General features: G+C 39.8%; 1 protein-coding gene across 1 annotated transcript; it reads right to left on the bottom strand.

The window, feature by feature from the left end:
* Positions 1–1,433: 1,433 nt before the first annotated feature.
* krr1 (KRR1 small subunit processome component homolog) lies at positions 1,434–18,708 on the bottom strand. The gene is made up of 10 exons (XM_049566194.1): positions 18,592–18,708; positions 17,566–17,741; positions 15,767–15,901; positions 14,364–14,489; positions 10,191–10,274; positions 7,331–7,387; positions 3,412–3,582; positions 3,012–3,089; positions 2,068–2,164; positions 1,434–1,958 (listed from the first exon to the last, which is right to left on the bottom strand). Exons 1-10 carry the CDS (start codon positions 18,665–18,667, stop codon positions 1,807–1,809), a joined length of 1,152 nt encoding a protein of 383 aa, XP_049422151.1. The 5' UTR covers positions 18,668–18,708; the 3' UTR covers positions 1,434–1,806.
* Positions 18,709–20,590: the final 1,882 nt, after the last annotated feature.

The raw sequence follows: 20,590 nt of genomic DNA on the forward strand, positions 1-20,590 counted from the left end.
TCCATGATGTATGGCAACCATTCCTGGATGATTATAACAATGTCTATACTTAAAGAAAAGTGACTTAATCCCCATGTGTGCTTATTATAGTATGGAAATGTTATGTTTTTTTCTTTTTTCTTTCTTCACTTGTTTGGGTTCTTTCTGTTGCTGTTAATTCACTTGCAATACCTGACTATTACCATCAGTCATCTTAACTCTAGTGGTGTTAATGTGTTTGTCTGTGCAGGCCACAGGGAGGGGCAGGGTGGATTTGGATGTTGTGGGTTCAGAGTGTATGCATCATGCTTTTTGTTTCTTGGTTGCTCTAAAAAATCAATGAAAATAATTGAATAATCTTATCTTACATCTCATATAGTGGTTGAATGCACACAGTATTAATAGGTGGAAGGTAAACAAATTAAACGTAGGTATTCAGAATAAAGAGTGTAGGATGACAGACGTTAGAGACAATAATAGGCGAGAGAGAGAGAGAGAGAGATTGCCAGGGCACAGAGAAGTCATTGAATGCAGCCCTGTGACAATGAAAGGGTGGTAAGAGGACCTGCACTTTGTTGGTTCTGGAACACTGACATCGTATAGAACCTGTTGTACCTGTAATCAGATCCATCACTGATGGTGGGGTTTTTTTTTTGCAAGCATACACTGACTACACCTTAAAAAGTTTTGAATCAAGCAGATAGACAACATTTTTGTTTAGTTGAGTTTATAAAAGAAGGGACAGTGCAAATTAATAAATACACACGGTATAAAAATGAAATCTTTCATCTGTAGTGCCTTGGTCAAGACATTACACAAGGCTACCTAAAATACAAATTAACTAAATTGGGAAGGGAAAACGCACCCCTTCTGAAACGCTCCTGGTGTGGTATGATGCTGTGCAGCAACCAGAACAAAACCTGATGGTAGCCATGGCAGCTAGAATATTGCCCAACTCCTCTTGGCACTGTCCCTCAAGCCTCTTACAATCAAGATAGCGGCAAAGGTTTCAAAACTCCAACTCAAAATAAGACCAGACTTCTCTATGGATGTCAGTTTTTCAGCCACAACAAAGGCCAAAATGTGGCCTGCAACAGATGGTAAGGCTTCTTGTTTTAAACAGTGATGATTTGTGAAATACTTGTGACCCCTAACGGCCAGTTAGGAGGAGTCAGCAGTTCATGATGATATACAATAGTCAATAAAACAGGCTTTTCAACAACTGTGAATCACCACAACCCAGAGAGGTTCTTGAGCACAGTCATACATGTGCACACAAAATATTAGGCTGATTGGTCCAGTAGTATGCAAGATTAACGGCGTACACACACATACACGGGTCCATGCACAACCAGACTCATGATCCCTTCCAGGCTAATGTCTGGCAAGGATAATACATCTGTAATGATTAAAAAGGACAAAAGGAATTACGGAAAACTTGCAAATAATAGATCCAAGTTGTAAAAATGTTTCTTTAATTTTACATTTCCATTTGATTGAGCCTTCCTCCTCCTGTACATACATATTCTGAAACCTATAAATACTGACCATACAAAATCTGGACAATAGGTTCATCTACCTTGAGTGACAGACAGAAAATTATACTCCGGTATTATCAACAGGAAATCCTCACAGCAAAAGTAGTTCTATAAAACATCCAGGACAGTTTGTGATGGAATTCATTTTGATCCAAGCACACACTATATGTCCGACATCCCATCTTCCAGTGTCCATACAAAGTCCTTGATCTTGCTCGAACTGCCCAACTGCCCGACGAATACCATATTACATGGTACACATCACAACTGTGATGGTGTTAATCTGTGATTAGCCTTTGTTTTTTGTTTTGCTCTTTTTCTTTTTGTCGGTGGTGCTGGTGGGCGGAGCTGGGTTTACTGGTGGAGCCCCCAGCTTCTTGGTTTTGGCTTTTTTCACTTTCTCTTTAATGGCTTCGATGTCCAGCTTGCCTTCTGTGGGAGCTGTGGAGAAAACAAGGTCAACAGGGGTAGGACAGAGGTTAGCTGGATTATTACAGAGCAAATTTTGTTTCGATTTGTTCTCATGTAAAGATTTGTTCCCCATTTATACCTTTGGTGGTTTTCTTCATTAAAGGCTTTTCTTTAGGAGGAATGAAAGCTTTGTTCCGCTCTTCCTGCTTCTTGGTCTGTGCTTCTGCTTGTTTCACCTGATAAAAAGGAACAATGACAGTCACAAAGTTGTCAGTTCTCAGAATATGATGCAACTCTTTCTTAACTATTTTAGGGTGAGTTTCTGCCATATTTTACAGAGACTCTGCATTCAATTAGATCATGTTTATCTAGCTGTTCAGTGAAACTGTAACTGAAGCCTTTTTTTCCACTGCACAGAAACCTGCTAATACCTGTTAACATCTGGCTTTTTAATGTAATGGGAAAGGTTACAATCAGCATTCACACCATGCTTAAATGCCCTGTAGTGATCAAAGGTATTGATCGGCTCTGGCTCCGATCTGCAGTGATGGAAATACAACATCCATGTGATGTGCTTATTTTAGCCCCTTAACATGGAGATGCAATGACGCACCACCACAAAATACTGTCCATCTCCATCCAAGCAGCACTTAAACATCCATCCAAATTAGTCTGCACTGAGTTTGACAGAGAGACTGAATAATTAAGAGATATATAAGAAGAAGTAACCATTATCATGTTTTTACTGGCTTCCATGCTGCTTTCTATGGTTTACTTACCTGTTTTCTGGCCTTGTCCATGACATTGAATGTAACAAATCCAAAACACACACCCAGAGAAAGGCATATTTGTCTGCTGCAGAGTTGTGCAGAAAGCTTTGGTCTACTACCACTGGGAAGGCAGTCCATGGCCTATTTTGACCTCTGTTTAAGAAACCTGTGTACACGCGCTACATTTGGCTGAAAAGAATTATAAACAATAGAAGGAAAGCAGGCCAGGAAACAGCCGGATATCATTACAGTGATAACACTCATCTGAAGAGGCACTGCAGCCCAGCAGGAGATAAATCCACTCAGTGCTCACCTTGATCTCTTCCATCTTCTTCCTCTTTTTCACACTTTCACGCAGGAAGAATTCTCCTGTGGCCAGCTCCTTGTCAACCTGCAAAGATAATCCAGAGTTAAAATCAATGTTAAAATAGTCTCAATATGCAAATTAGTCTCTGTAACAGGGTTCGACAAAAAAACATTCCATTGTGTTGTATTACCATCAACCTTTTTTTGTGAGAAAGACCTTTAAAATAGCTGCTTTCAGCTGAGGTTTTTATGATACAACACAACACAACACTATATGAGCAAGTGTGTATACATGTGATAGGCTACTTGTTATCTTAAGCAAGGAAACTAATGTCACTTTGTTCTTCATAGACCAGATAGCGGCAGTTATTCAACTATGAATGTTAAAATAAAAGCAAACATCTGACCGTGCTCTCTGGCTGTGATGGAGGGAATGGTGTGTACTCCTTCTTCACACTCTTCTTCTTAGGCTCCCTGCGCTTGGCCAGGTTCTTGTGGCGGAACTTGGGCAGGAAGCGCTCCCAGTTCTGCATCCGCAACTCAGGGTCTTTGGACAGCTCCCGTTTGATCATCAGTGTCTAAAGGTGTCAGAGAATTTGGAGGGGGTGGGTGGTTGGGGGGATAGTATTGGTGGGGTGGGAGTACATGTAACAAAAATGCTATGTGATGTGAGGTGATGTACTGTCACGCCATATGCCCTATCTGTACTAAAATGTAGTTTTATTATGACCATCTGAAATACAGTGTCCACTTCATTCATTCAGATGCGGTGTCATGACAATCCCCCATGTATTTCATTGCCTCATTTATCAGGACTGGTCAGTGTGTTGTCACAGCAGGAGCCCAGTTTCTTCTATTTCTGCACTATTCATTTGCTGCAATAAGCTAAAGACAAAGCTACTGGTCATACTAACACTTTGCTTTTGCAATTGTTTCATAATAACGGTGGTTTCATCTGAAGGCACTGGTAGGCCTTTAATGCGGAAGAAGCACAGGAAATGGTGACAATAGAGACAGAGCGCAATATAACTTTTTCTCTCTGGTAGACATAGGGTGCTAAAATAATGCTTTGACATGCTGAGATATGTTGTTTTCATCTAGCTACAGGCATTTTGATAGTGTGTGAGCCCTCTGTATTGTCAGCTCTTTTTGGTATCTGAACAGTATCTGTTCTTAAGTGTAATTATCCTACATGACAAACTGTAGCTGGTAATGGTATTAAATAAGTACAGGGATGCAAACAGGTGTATGGTCAAAAAAGAGAGCTTGTTGAAGCTAAATTCTGAATATTTAAATACACGTACACTAATTTGGAAGAATACTGTGTATTCCAAACAGAAAAAATCCATTGAACCATCATGACCATCTTGCTATAGGTCCAATCTTTATATATTTCTTCATGCTCTTTACACTGAACAAAGTGGGTAGACTGGCCTACTACAAATAACATGTCAGTTTCAAACTAAGAGCCATCTGAATATCCTTGGTTAAGTGTTGGATAACAGTTTTTACATCTGGACTGTATGATTAAAAAAAAAAAAGAAGAAATTCTGAATATTAAAATACACTAACATAGGGTGACCATATTTTGATTTCCAAAAAACAGGACACGGCCCTGGCCACGAGATAGCCTATTTAAATGATATTCGCAGTTTACTCAAAGATGTCTTATAATTTTAATATATGTAAAGTTTATACGTATGGATAGAAAATTCAGTTATATTACAAAATAATATCTCTCAAAGACAGACATTTAGATTGGCTTCTCAGAGGTTACTCAACTTGCTTTTATTATGCCTTAAATAATAATATTTTTACAAGTTTCAATTGTACAAAAATAAATATAAATGTAAAAATAAATGTATAATCTCTAGAATGAAATAATGATAGAAATAATGTCTCTTCTGTATTAGAAAAATCAACTTGTAAAATAATTGTTATCTTTTCAGGTCTTACTGGACAAATAAATAAATAAATAAATAAATAAATAAATAAATACGAAATTATGTTCTAAATAATACCTCTTCTGTATTAGAAAATCCAAGTTTGAGCTCCCCAGCACCTTTATTAGACACAGAATCATATGTGCCAGCTTTGCACACGGTGCACTCAGCCTCCCATATATCCCGACCGGGTCGGGACGGTAAGTTGGTAAATTTTTTCTGCAGTTCATCTATGAAGCTGCACTTGCGCTTCGGCATCTTGGAAACTTAGAATAATGCTGCGCCGCGGGTGTCTGCTGCTTCCTTGTTTTGAGTGTTGGAAATGCGCCGAGAAGGCAGCCTCTCGGGGACACCACACACACACACACACACACACACAAAAACCGGATATTATCATAAATTTATAAACACCCCCCAGACAGGACGTGAAAAGTGGACATGTCCGGGCAAAAGAGGACGTTTGGTCAGCCTACACTAACACTCAATTTCCCTCGTTCTGCAAATGAATAAAGTTGAATGTTTCAGCAAAACTACCAAAACAGAGTGCGGTTCAACCTACCTCTTTCCACAATTTCTTTTTTTATACCAGCTACAAGGTATTTGCTCACTCTGGAATTTATATAAAATGCGGAATGTTTATGGAATGTTTGCGTTATTTGGCATGAAAATGATAACCTTAAAAATAGCCAGAGGCCACTGTCTCTGCACACTGCCTTTGAATCGTCCCTCTCTTGAAGTCGAATCTTTTAATCCTCTCTCTTTCTAAAAAAAATCTTTATTGTATTCTTTCCATATTTCGCCCACTTGTTAGCGAAATAGTTAAAGAACCTCCATTAATTGTGCAATTTAAATGTGAAAAGTCTCACTGACTGACCGTCACCTGTGTGTACGCGGAGAAGGAGAGGGGCGGAGGGAGCGGAGCTGTGGAAACTAGGACCCTACAACACCAGATTGACAACACTTCCATTGACTCCTGTGGTATGCTGAAGTTAAGCCTCACGCGTCCTCTAGTGGGGCATGAGGGCATTACCTTTCCGACCAGAAAGCCCATTCACTTACAGTATGTCTGACGCGCACTTGCTTGTAAGTTGGTGAAAACGGCCTTGTTTTTACTTTTAGGTGTCTTGGTTATATTAAGTCATGCTTATAATTTGTTTATTTCAAAATGTAGAGAGTAACATTATGGTAGACAACTGTTTTTTTTTTGTTTGTTTGTTTGTTTGTTTGTTTTACCTGTAAACAGGTCACCGATGCTCCTATTACGGTAGATTATGGGAGATTATGCTTTTAGGTTTGCTTGACTTTGGAAACGCACAAGAATTCCTGATCGGCAGCAATGCAGCAATACTGAAGTTCAGTCAGTTCTTGGTCAGATATGTAACACGTTATCCCGCCACTTGAGGGCAAGTGGCCAACTTTCCGCTTGACCAATGTGTGTCGCTACTCTGGTATTGTAAGGTCCTAGTGGAAACATCCTGCAGTCCGACATACTATCATGCGTTTAAATAACTTATTAGACGTGTATATATATATATATATATATATATATATATATATATATATATATATATATTAGAGGGAGAGAGAGAGAGAGAGAGAGAGAGAGAGAGAGAGAAGGGCCGCATTTAGAGAGCAAGCCCAAATAAGCAACTCCACTTTAGAAACAAGCCCAAAAAACGCAACCCGCGACCAATATTTGTAAGTGACTTTACAAAAAAAACAAGCCCAAAGTCGCAGGTAATAAGCAGACCTGACAACCCTGCCCTACACGGAGCGCTCTATGATCTTTGATCCAGCTGCACATCATCCAACAAAGTGGACGCCAAACAAGTGGTTCACGCTTGCATGCGCAATGCTGCTGATGACAATGCATGCGCATGCGCAATGCCGCTGATGACAATGCATGCGCATGCGCAATGCATGCCCAATGCTGCTGATGACATCTGCTCATTGCATTTGTTAGTGGAATTATTAACCAGACTTTCCACGCCGAAAAAACTCCTCGGATCTACACGATTCCCACAAGTCACCCAAATTGACATGAAAAAAGCGAGTGTCACCGAAAAGTGAGCTGTTTGCATCCCTGTAAGACAGACACTATGGCTGCTCTGCAGTCTTCTTTGATCAAGTCAAGTTATAAAACTAAGATAAGAGCACCTGTGGCTCCCTCATGCCCTCAGCTCCAGGTTGAGCCAGCCTTGGCGTACAAACCCAGAGAGATTTATCTCAGTCAGGAGATCAAGAACAAGGATGGAGACATCTTCATAGGGCATGACTGGAGTCTGTTCGAATGTTTCAGTCTATGCAGTAGTATTGTTTTTAAGCTGTGGGCTGGTGGAATGCTGCCTAACCAGCAAGGTGTCTGTCAGAAGGTTAAACGTACCTTGATGTTGTAGATGGGGTGAATGTTCTTCATCGTGTCCATCACCACTTTGCGTACCTGAACAAAGAACACCGACATGAACAATTTCATGGTTCTACATCCTCTGTCCTTTGTGTAAACATTTTATTTCAATTTCATAATTACAGACAAAAATAGTAAAATGACATTAAAATAGATTGAGAATGTACTTGTGAAATAATTTAAGAACAACTCAATATTATGAAATATTATTTCACGGGGGTGTGGGGGGAAATGCAATTTGTATTATAAATCCAAATTAAACTTTAGATAGCCTAATATAATAGTATAATCAATTGTGTTTTCAGTCCACTTGATACAGCTGCAAAAAAATTGCTTAAGTGAATATATAGCTATATATTTTATCGCAATACTCAGCGTATCACAACATATTTTAAATCTCAATAATATTGTATTGTGACTTAAGTGTCGTGATAATACTGTATTTTTGATGCTCTGGTGATTCCCACCTCTATCATTTCATCATTTATTTCCATAATAACTCGGATATAATTTTTGTTTCATTCTAAACATTTTATTTCACAATGCAACTTTTCATGACTGTGGTACTGTTAACATTAGGGATGTCAACAATCAACTGTTAATTGGTTTACCACTAACAATATTTTCGACTAGTTATGCATGGTCATATGTTAAGTTATATTGTCCATAGGTTAATTTTACTACTCTTCAGTTTACTGCACTGCACACCAACCAGGTTTGGTAGGAGTTTGCTGGTGGTACCGCTAATTGGGCAAATATCACTAGTGTTGCCATCCCAACCAAACAGTTGCTGTGGAAACATAGTGCTCACCCTTTGGTCTTCCTCCATGTCACCTCGGAGGGTTAGCAGCTCAATTTTGAACTGTAAACCCGTTATCACTGTAAACTGTCGACAGCTCTGTTAGCAGTGTCAGCACTGCAAGGTTTGTGATTAGCAGCTGGTTATCAAATGCAAAATTAAGTGAAAGGGAAATCCCTTGTTAACAATCACCATCTCCTAACTGTTCAGCCAATCACGAACCCCCTGCCACTCTTAAGATAGCAACACTGAAGGCTACTAAAAAACACAGTTGCCGATTCAAGAGTCGACTTTTTTTATTTAAGAGGGAGTTCAGTAGGAGTTACTGACAGTGTTGCCAAGTCTTTTAAAAAGAAAGTAGCTAGCTCTAGCTCCAAAAGTTGCTAAAAGTCACCCGATGATGTCATGTGCTTAAGCCTAGTTCACATTACACAATTTGCACCTTGATTTTGATGTCACAGAGGATCTAGAGAGTCAGCAGATAGTCTGCCACAACGAGTCCTCATGTGTGAATAAGCCTACGAGTAAGTCGCCCCCTCGTCTGTGACTGGGACTGGATATCTGGCATGCTAGAAAACTGGAGAAGTGTGACACGACTAACAAAGAGCATCAGCAGAAATGTGAGGAGGACAAGCCGTGGGGTTGCCACTTGCCAGGTCAGCTTATTAGCCACGACTTTGGGCTTGTTTCTAAAGTGGAGTTCCTTATTTGGGCTTGCTCTCTAAATGTCACCTTCCTCTATATATATCCGTCTAATAAGTTATTTAAACGCATGATAGTCACTTCTTTTGGGCTTGTTTCCATAGCCCTGGTTGCTCATTTCTCTCCCAAGACCTGGCAACACTGACAAGCTGGCAAGCAGCAACAACAACAATGGCGGCGTCCACGGGATCACAGGGGGGCGCGCTGTGTTTGGACCCAGGATAATAAAGAATATCCATGCCTTTACGATGTGTTGTCTCCAAGTTTGGTGATGTCACTGCGTTATCTGGGGCTTGGTGGAGCAATCTTGTGGTGTGCACACACAGGTCGTAACGCAGTTGGTGAGACTCCCGCTTACAGAAACACACGTCACCAGGTATGAACACCCAAAAGATTACGATAGTCTCTGCGAAGCAAACTCAGGGTGAAAATCGTGTAATGTGAGCTAGGCTTTATTTGCACCCAATGGGTGATGATGTCACCAATATGCAGTGAGGAAGAAATAAGAAGAGGGAGAGGAGCTGAGGACTGTGATTACTCTAAGCAGCACACATGGAAATGAAATACAATATATTTGAATATATTTCTCACTTTTTTCCTGATGGTCTGAATAGCTGCTAAATTTGTCACTAGTTGCTTTTGGAGCAAAGTTACTAAGTGGTACTGAAAAGTCTCTAAATCTAGCGAGAAAATTGCCAAGTTGGCACCACTGGTTGTTGAGCTTGCCTGTTTAAGAGGCATGGGGCATATGGTTGGCTCAAAGGTGAGAGGACAGTGACAACACCACTATAATAAAATGCAATGAAAATGCCATTATGAAATAAAAAGTACGTAAAGGGGGATTATTTATTTCATAATAAGTTATTTGTCTTTTTAATCTTGACCACTTTTGGGATCTACTCTTAAGTCTGTCTGTCTGCAACTATTTACTGCTGCAGCCACCCAGATTTCAAAACAGGGATAATTATGGTTTCATCTCACCTCTAGATGAGCTCATCAGAGCCTAGTTAACCCTGAGGGGAGTTTGTGTTGCACAGGCAACAGAGAAAACACCCAGGCACAAAACAGTGGACTCACATTTCAGATGTTTTCTTTGTTGTTGGGATTTTATGGATGGTTAGCACACATATACCATTACTGAGCGTAGACACATTTTCATGGGTATTATTCATCTTACAATGAGTAAAAGTTTGTTTTCAATTACCTTTTTGGTCAGACAGTGAACTGTGTTTCCACTGGTAGTTTCTGCCTCATCATCACCTCCTGAAGTTTAGTTTCTACACTTTATTTTTACCAACAGACTCCTGTGAACAGACAGAGGCTCTGTGAAGTTCTTACCTCCTTCAGGCCATTATAGGGCCCCAGGGCCGACACCGTGTTACCCTGCACCATCACATAGCAGTTGGTCAGCAACTCTAATGCCTGGAGAAAAGGGACAGGAAAGCAAAGTGAAGAATTCAACACATGATTTAAAAAGAAATGATCTGATAACAGCACTGCTGTATTGTTCCAATGACACAAACACTCAGATAATGTTGCTGATTTGAAGCAACACTGCCACCCAGTGACATTTATCCTAAAATGCACCACAGCTACCAAAGGTAGACTGCTTACTGATTACCTTGTTCACACTGCAGCGCAGTTCAGACTTTTCCCTCTTTATACAACCTATGACTGAGTATTGGGTATTAGTTTCAGAAAGAAATCACAAAATATTCTGAATTTATTCTCAAAATCTTCTTCCCCACAGTGGCCCTACTACCTCATTGTAACTATTCTCTACAGTCAACCTGTGCAACCTTTACTTCAGGAGAATGTATCAGGTGTCTAGGTCATATCATGAGATCTATTTTGTATGTCTGTCAGAAGTGAGTCACTATAAAGGTTATTTTTGCATCACTACCTTCTGGCCTGCCATTTTCAGCAGCTATTCCAATCTGTATATTAGATGCCTTTTCTTGGTAATCCCTGAAGACAGGGTTAGATGGTTGAGCTGGTTAAGCTGTTGTTTTTTTTACTGAGAAAAACAATTTGAAAGACCTCAAAGCAAACTAGTATTAACAGTGTTCACTTATTCCAAGTCTGTTATAGACTCCTTAGATGCTTGCGATAGAGCTATATTCCAAAGGTGTGTGACAAGCATTCGACTGTGTTTTCACTGCTCATTTGGGAGCCTAGTCAGCCTTGAAAGTAAGTTACCTGAGGTGAAATTTTTGACAAATCACCAACATTAAAAAGGCAGTAGCCTGTCTTGAGATAAGCACTGCTTCCCAGCAGCTATGACTTTGTGTTGGAACCTCACCATGCTGGTGCACAAAAGAGAGGCCTGGTAGAGCAGTGGAGTAAAAGGTACAATAATTGCCTTTGAAATGTAATTAAGTATAAATTAGCATAAACTGAAAATACTCAAGTACAACCAGCTCCGAGGGTGTAACAACTCATTAGTCATGATCTATAGATTAATTCAATCATCAGCAATCCACTACCATCGATGCAAACTGAAAACATTGATCCATATCATCAGTTTTATCTTGAAATTCTATGTCATGGTCAAACAGCTCCAGGCAGATAATGGCAAGGAGCCAAGAGAAGATGACGATAAGATTTACTCAAGAATAAATCAGCAGTGTGGAAATAATTGGATTTCAGAGAAAAGACTGGTCAACAGACAAAGCACATGTCGTATGTAAGCAAGACCACATACTCAGGAAACACGACGCACCTGCTTGGCTGGGCATCTTGCCCGCTAACGTGTTGCAGCAACACGGCTACATTAGCTGCTTTGTTTCAACCATGTTAGGATGAAAAACCATGCATGTGGGCTGAAATTCAACCATGCAGTTCTGTCAGGAGATGCACCGAGTTCAACTAACAGTGAGTAAAAAATAACGCATGTAATTTGTAAAGCTATGAGTAGAGAAAATGTTTACTAGCTGCTAGGCTAATTTATGCAATGTTAAAGTGCCTAAGCTTATATTAGGTGACTTATATTAGGTCTCTATGAACCTTGACAGTTATTATTGAGCTGACTTAAATACTTTTGTTTAATGGTCCTGTTGTTAATCTATGGTTTATGGCTGTTGGGAAAAGTTTGCCTTCAGGGCTTTAAACCAGACAGCCCTGTTTTAGGAAAAAAAAATCGTGGTTTGAATTAAAACGAGAAGATTTCTTCCAGAAAGGTCATTCTGACAGAAAGCCCTGAAGGCTAACTTTTCCCATAGGCTGTTTAATGTGTGTTACTGGAGTCAATGTAAAGTGAACTTTACTGCGCTGAACCAGTTAAATTATTAATGTATTGTTTTGTCCTTTATGGCCAAAAGCAAAGAAGAAAGCTGTGGCAGCTTCTAATATAACACACTGTGCTAAATGGGCATATGACAAAATCTTCTATGGATCATAGGCCCCTGAATCGAATCAAATCGAAATCGTATCGTGACAGACTTTGTGATAGACAAATATTTAATCGTCCAAAGAATCAACATATCAAACCGTGATTAAACTAGTAGTTTACACCCTGAACTACCTCAAGCATTCACCTAAGTTAGTAGGCATATACTTAAATAAATGTCAGGGCTCTAGACTGCAATCTTTTCAGTGTGCCAGTTAAAACTAGAGGTGGTCGCATTCATCCAAGTGCATGATGCAGACTTGAGTGACAGTGACAAACAGAGGGACAGCTGACTCTTATAAATGGGCCATACGCGGGTTAAATGTGCATTAGCAGGTCCACGCTATCTAGCCTACATCTGGTGTATGAAATGTCTGTAGCATCACTGTGCTGCATTTTTCTAAATGATGATTTATAAATGATCATCTGGTCATCATCTCAACTTCAGCAAAGAGTATTGTGATGTTTATTGTAACTTCAGTGATATCAGCTACCTTACGTCTAACACACAGCTCCACTCATTCAAGTCTCTTTGCCCGTCTGTGGCAGGGTGGCCCTCAGTGTTGGTAGGCTATCAAGGTCGGGTGAGCTACAGAGTGTGGACTGCAGTGATGCTGATGACACGTGAGAAGGTGGGGCTCATTAAGCTCATTTGCTTTGCTTTGAGTGCTTTTCTTTTCGCCCCTTTTCTAACCCATACCCACACACCTTAACATACATTCACACACACCTTGAATGAACAGATAGCATGGTACTGTAACGAATAAAATCGTATCGTGACAGACTTTGTGATCAAGTGCGTCAAGACAGAAAACTTAAAGCAATATGTCTTGAAAACAGAAAATGCACAGCAAAACAAATGAGGAACAAATGGGAGGAAACTGGAGTCAACGTCTGTGACCGAACTGTAAGAAATCACCTAAAGGAAATGGGATTTACGTACAGAAAAGCTAAATGAAAGCCATCATTAACACCTAAACAGAAAAAAACAAGGTTACAATGGGCTAAGGAAAAGCAATCGTGGACTGCGGAAGACTGGATGAAAGTCATATTCAGTGATGAATCGCGAATCTGCATTGGGCAAGGTGATGATGCTGAAACTTTTGTTTGGTGCCATTCCAATGAGATTTATGAAGACGACTGCCTGAAGAAAACATGCAAATTTCCACAGTCATTGATGATATGGGGCTGCATGTCAGGTAAAGGCACTGGGGAGATGGCTATCATTACATCTTCAATAAATGCACAAGTTTACATTGACATTTTGGACACTTTTCTTATCCCATCAATTGAAAGGATGTTTGGGGATGATGAAATCATTTTTCAAGATGCTAATGCATCTTGCCATAGAGCAAAAACTGTGAAAACATTCCTTGAAGAAAGACATAAGGTCAGTGTCATGGCCTGCAAACAGTCCAGATCTCAATCCAATTGAAAATCTGTGGTGGAAGTTGAAGAAAATGGTCCATGACAAGGCTCCAACCTGCAAAGCTGATCTGGCAACAGCAATCAGAGAAAGTTGGAGCCAGATTGATGAAGAGTACTGTTTGTCACTCATTAAGTCCATGCCTCAGAGACTGCAAGCGGTTATAAAAGCCAGAGGTGGTGCAACAAAGTAATAGTGGTGTGTTCAAGTGTTTTTTTGTTTGTTTGTTTTTCATGATTCCATAATTTTTTCCTCGGAATTGAGTGATTCCATAATTTTTTCCCTCTGCTTTGTCTAAAAAAGTAACTGTTACTGACTACCACAATTTTTTTTCTTGATTTCTTGTAGTGTTTCTTAAAGCCAGAAAGTTGCCATTTGAAATGACTTTAGTTTTGTGTCATGTCAGTGATCTGCTTTTTTTCTACAAAATTAAACAACTGCATGAACATCCTCCAAGACTGGTGATTCCATAATTTTTGCCAGGGGTTGTATGATCAACTGAAGCTGCGACACTGTCAACAGAAGACACATGCACCCACGCGACATGTTGCTGCTCATTTCTGTCTTTAAGCCGCTGGACTTGTTTTTACTTGGTGCCAACTCCCCAGCCCACACTGCTATTAATAGTTAACTTTGATATTTGCTTATGATGATGATGAACAGTGGGATAAAAGCTGAATCTAAGTGTGGGACTCACTTTTAGGGTGGAGCCTTTGGGGCCAATTAGCCGCTGTCTTCGTTTTACAAACCGCTCTCTGTTCCTCACCAGGGTTCCAATTTTGATGATGTCACATGCCATGTCATCCTGTAATATCCGTACAGCCTGAAAGCAAAAAACAGTATGTGCAGAGAAACAAAATAACCTAATAATCAGAATTCAGCATCACTCATGTGTTTGCTACTGCTGTCATCAAGTATCACAAGTTTCTAAAAGCAAAGGGCGCAACCTTCAGGAAACAAAATCTACATGTAGCTTGAGGTGTAACTATACATGGTACGAGGCTCTGGTGCAGGCTCTTGATATGCTGAACTATCCCAATACATCTGGAAAATAAAATATACAGCTAAAACCGTGCTAAATACAATGTTCTCAGTATCACTGCGCCCAACAAGGCAGCCCATACAACATAACAGGCAACATGCTGTCTGCCCCTCCCACCTCCAAACCAAAACATTCTACTCCAGTGAGATATGCTGGGAGGCAGCTACACTAAGCTAGTTTGTAGCAAAATGGTTAGTAATGCCATTATCAGACCAGAAATAGAATAAAAGATTACCTACACCTCTGGTGTTAGTAGCCACTTGGACGATGGCAGTACACACCGAATCAAAGATTGAGCCGCCCCACAGCTGCGGACTCTACTTAGCAGCTAACACAGTAACATACATGAACCCTGAGCTGAAAAATGAGCCTCTGTGCAGTTTTTTTTATTTAACCTTTATTTAACCAGGAAGGGTCTCACTGAGTTACAGTAACTCTTCTTCCAGGGAGTCCTGGCCAAGACTGGCAGCAAAAGTTACAAATACACAAAAGACAAGACAATGGACACATACTAAAACCACGAGAACACAAGTCTCACATACTAAACATACTAGAACACAAAGTCAATGAGAACACATTACACTCAGTAAGACACATAAAAAAAAGGCAAAACAGACATACTACTGAAAGGCACCAAGTTAGAAGCAGTGACACTGTTCAGTAAAGGTTGATTTTAAAAGGTTTTTAAATATGTTGAAAGGTGGAAGTGACTCCAGATTTAAGGTGTTTTGGAGTTCATTCCAGGCGTATGGTGCATATGAAGAGAAAGCTGTTTTACCAGCCACTCAGTTATAGCTCTGTCATTATTCAAAATCAAAAAACATCATACTTTGTTAATTTTCAATAAATAAATGAATTAAAATAACATAAAAATTTCTCTGCCATTTCTACTTATATATGGTAATGAAAACTTACTGAACCTTGACACAGCTGTATCTAACTGAACTGTGAAATTTGTGAACAGTTACACCTCTACATATAGCATATGCTGCAAAATGAAGACAGACAGTAATCAACAGACTACAACCTTCATGACAGCAGTGTCCTGTGGTCATTACCTGTTCGAATGGGACACTCCGGGCCAGCAGCTTGATGAGATCTCTGGCTCTCACGATGGCGTAAGGGTCATAAGTTTTCTTAGTGGTAGAAACTGTGATGCTTCCCTCTATCAAGTCCAGAGTGGCTTTGACATGCTGAGAAGAACAACTGTCCATGTTACAAAAGATGGGAACAACACCAGGTACTTAATTAAAAAAACTTTACTGTACAGTTTGGGGCTGCAATTCAGCCTGACCACTCCTACAGGAGGTGAAGTAGTAGCACACTGGGGGTCAAGTAGGGGCTTTAAAATACATATTACTTTTAATATGTTATTTTTGAATTATCTTTTAATAATACGTATCCTAAAATGATACTTTGATAGCAATGATTAGCTTCCTTCATCTCAAATGTACAGTAGTGTAAAACAAGACATTTTATGACCCGACCGCCATGTTGGAAACAGTTGACCTAAGTACCAAATATCGCCCACCAGCTGGACCAACTTTCTCATTTTGCAGCTAAACAGTACATTAATACACACTTCTGAAAACATTTGAAGCAAGAAATAGGCAATGCAGTAACAGAAGCCCCTTTTACACTGCCTGCTCAAGGCAGGAATACTACAACATTATGCCACCTCGCTGTTTTACATAATGAGGTGCAATTGTGGAATGGGGGACAAAGTTGTCTCGCCTAAAAGTCGCCACTGGAGGTAGTGTCTGTATGAACTGGACAGCTGGAAGGACGGGATCATGGGCAGCACAAGGTGCGACATTTTCACGACATTTTATGTGTGCAACCCACCACAGGAGAATTAAAAGGTAGCTGCTAGCAGTTAGCAACTTACTCACAGAAGGAAAATAGCGGCTGTAAATGTCCGCAAAGTGGGAAAACAATGAGATTTGGGAGCTCCCTACCCTCTGAGCAGAGAACGAGACCAGCCACCATGCAACAGAGATGGTACATGATTGTTATTGACATGTTATGCCATTGTTCTTGATTCATATTTGATCAGCACTGCCTTGTTTGACAGTTCAAGAGCAGTGATTGACATAATTGACAGCTGCATTAGACTCCTCAGCTCTCATTGGCCGTTTTCATTCACATGTAGGAAGGCCATTAGAAAGGCTACAAGGCAACAGAGTAGGCAGAAGATGGTTGTTTCTATGCAGATTATCTGTCTTATTTAATACAACAACCAAATTAGAGCCGAGGAGTCTCTTACCCAGCTATCAGTCATGTCATAGACTGCTCTTGAACTGTCAAACTTGGCAGTGCTGTTGAAATACAGATCAAGATTCTGTTACTGCACTGCCTACCTCAAATGTTTTCACAAACATATTTTAGTGTACTGTTTAGATGTAAAACAATAGAGTTTGTGACCCAATCACCATGTCGGATACAGTTAAATGGGAGTAGCAAGCACAACCCTTCAGCTGGACCAAATTTTTCATTTCACAACTTGACAGTGCACTAAAATATGTTTCTGAAAACATGTGAGGAGAGAAATAGTCAATGCAGTAACACAATCTTGACTCTTATTTGTTCGGCGCTGATTAGTTTGACTGTTTGCCCACACAGTTCATGGAGTGACTGACAGGATTTACAGCTGGGTTAGACACTTTTTTTCAGTCTATCTCATGTACTTTTCTTCAGCATAAAGTTAGTCAAAGTCATTTTCATTAAAGTTAACAACTGTATCTTCAAGTGACCAATGAATTTAAATTCCTTACACATGCCAACATATTTTGTCCAATAAACCTGATTCTGACTCAGGAATGGTGTGGTCTGTTTTCAGCGCTATGTGTGAACTTACTGCTTCTCCTAAAGCCTTCTCCACAAGTGGCCAACACTCTTTCAGGTAGGCTTCTCTGTATTTTGGGAAGAGGGTGGCGAAGCTGCTCTCCTCCAGCAGACCACGGGGGTTGTCTTCCTTGGTGAAAGCTGGCTCTTTCCATCCATCAGGAACAGTCAGGAGTTCAGATTCATCCACTGAATGACGGAGACATCAGAAGCAAGGAGAGTTTGACATTTTCTCCCCATACAACTCAATTATTATCTCCTGAGTAACAATGTCAGGGACATTGTCAATGTGAAAATGGTTTTCCCACATGTCCAATACACCAATGTACAAATCCAGCACCGTGTTGTGGTGTACTTTAGGACACTGGTTTTTGATTATAAGGCTCAGTTACTCCAGAGCCTACAGTTGTGTACAATGCACTACAGCTTTTTGTCAAAGATGTACAGGGGAAGATTGGAGGTTGAAGAGTGCCAGGCAGCAGCGGTGAATAGTAGCTAAAAGTAGGGATCCTCTTTTCAAGCGGCATGTTTCATAAAACAACACCAAACTTTATTATTTCCACACCGACTTTGCAAGAAGATGGGGAACATGGGTGAGTGACAATAAGCAACAACCTGTGTGTTTGCGATATCTCAAGACGGCAAGAGTATTTGACAGTTTCTCCAAGTAACTTACAAGCAAATAACTCACCTAGTACATCTGTGCTGCTGAGTTGTGGTAACTAGTTTACAGCGGGCATTTGGGGGATGCTGCACAGTCCTTGAAACGCTTACAGAAGAAAATAATCTAATAACAGAATTTAGACTGTTAACTTCCTGTTTTTTTTTCTTGTTGTTAAATCAAGACGACACCAACTCTTTTTCCAGTTAACGTCAGCTCACTAGCTAGCTTAAAGGTAACGTTAACGTTAATGTAAACGTGCCCTGCAACTGACTTGTAAACACGCCACTTAACCGACAAAATTCAGCTCTGCCTCTCAGTAAATGCACCGCTGGGTGTCAATTAATCGTGTTTAAATCGGCAGCAGCTATAACGTACCTTGGTTTTTCGTCTTTTTCGACTTTTTTCCTGTTTGTGCTTCACTCACGCTGTCTTCCGTCGTGGAGGTCGCCATTGTTTTTCTCCTTCTGTGTGTTCAATGGCGAATCGCAAACCAACTTAAAGGTGCATACTGCCACCTACTGTGTCAGAGTGTGTACTATCATGGCTTTAATGTATAATGTAATGTAATGTTGATTAAAAGAAATAGAAAATAAGAATACTTTTATGTTATTTCCTATAATGCATATATATTTATACAATAGTTAGCTGAGTAATTTGATTGGACGAGAAGCACTCCGCACTGTCCATGAGTGCTGATATAGAGTATAGAGTATAACGACACTGGGACTTGTAACAGTAAAATCACTCCGCTCACAGGTGTTATAAATATAAATACAACCGTTAAATAACCAACTGTCACACTCGCTACATTGACGCAAACTGACACTAGTGTTACACCAAGAAGATGGATATTTTCCCCCATTTGAATTAAATTATTAGTGGTCGTCAGGAGAGGACGAGGAATTCAAATAACGGTCCGATTTTGGTGAAGAAAAGTAAGATAGGTGAGCTTCCCGGAAGTCCAAGTATATGGGCCTTTCAAAATAAAAGCAAAGAAAATACCATTCTATGACATTAACGTTATGTGAGTACTGTATACTGTAATGGTTATGGGTCCGTGTAGCTCTTTGGAGTTAGAGGACAGGCAGAAACTCACTTTCACACACGTGTGGGATTTCACAAATGCTCGTCGTTTAGGGTGAATTCAGGTAATGTGGGACATCAGGTAATGTGGGACGTTTATGCATTGTGATGATTTAATATGGTCAAAATCAATACACAATGATCAAAACTGATCTTGAATTGTTGCTACAACACTTCTTGCCACTAAACAATGGTTTGGGTTGGTCTGACATCATCAGAGTGGGCGTGGCTAATCTAAACACTGGTTGAGAAACAGGAGAAAAAAGTGTAAAATAATCCTTTGTTTTTATGAAAACATGATTTATGTCACTGTCCCACATTAGCTGAACATGTTAGATAATGTGAGACGGCATTGTTCAGGTAAAGTGGGACAGCATGTTATGCTTTATTTATGCTATAAAACTGGCCCTAACCCTAACCCTCCTAAGTTTTAACCTTTGTAAAACTACAACTAGGCCTATTCCATCATTTCATTTAGCTAGCTCTAGGTAACATTGATAGCTATCTCGTGTTAGCTAGCAAGCAGTCAATGCTTTGTCGCGACACAAATACAGAGCACATTTAAACATAATCTGTCACAGTTGTGGGTGTATATCGGTGTTTTCATAATGTTACCACTTTGAAAATATTCAGAAATAGTGTTTTAATCTTCTGTTTCATAAATTTATGCCTAGCAAGACTCTCACACACTGTTAGTCAGGGTTGGTCAGGGTTGATAAAACTGGTTATTTCTAGCAAGATGTTCATAATTTTGTGGTGATAAAACTGTTTATTTTTAGCAAGATGTTCAGGATTTTGTGGCGATAGCATTTTTTAGCAAGACATTGACGATTTTGTGGTGATCAAATTGGATATTTTAAGCAAGACATTCATGATTTTGTGGTGATAAAACTGGATATTTTTAGCAAGACGTTACTGTTTTTTCTGTTCTCTTCTGTTTCCTGTTATTTCCTATTATCTGTTCTTAATTAATAAATAATTCTTAATTAATAAATAATTTCATACAAAAATACATCATGCAGTTATTAAAAATCAATGTTAGTTCAGTCTTTATCACCCACTGCAGGACCTTTTTGTTTGCAGCCGAACATCCACAATACCACAGGGAGATGCACTGCGTCAGCAGCACACTCTCGATGGTGGAGCGGTAGAAGGTGACCAGCAGCTGTTGGTTTATGGCAAGCCGTTTTAACATTTAATCGCTAAATCCGACTATCCGGAATTACCATTATAGATATCTATAACGTCATTTTGACTATAGTAATGCCATTGTGACTAGTATGAATTTTAA

The sequence above is a fragment of the Epinephelus fuscoguttatus genome, linkage group LG22 (genome assembly GCF_011397635.1).
Source record: "Epinephelus fuscoguttatus linkage group LG22, E.fuscoguttatus.final_Chr_v1".
In the NCBI taxonomy this organism is placed as follows: domain Eukaryota; kingdom Metazoa; phylum Chordata; class Actinopteri; order Perciformes; family Serranidae; genus Epinephelus; species Epinephelus fuscoguttatus.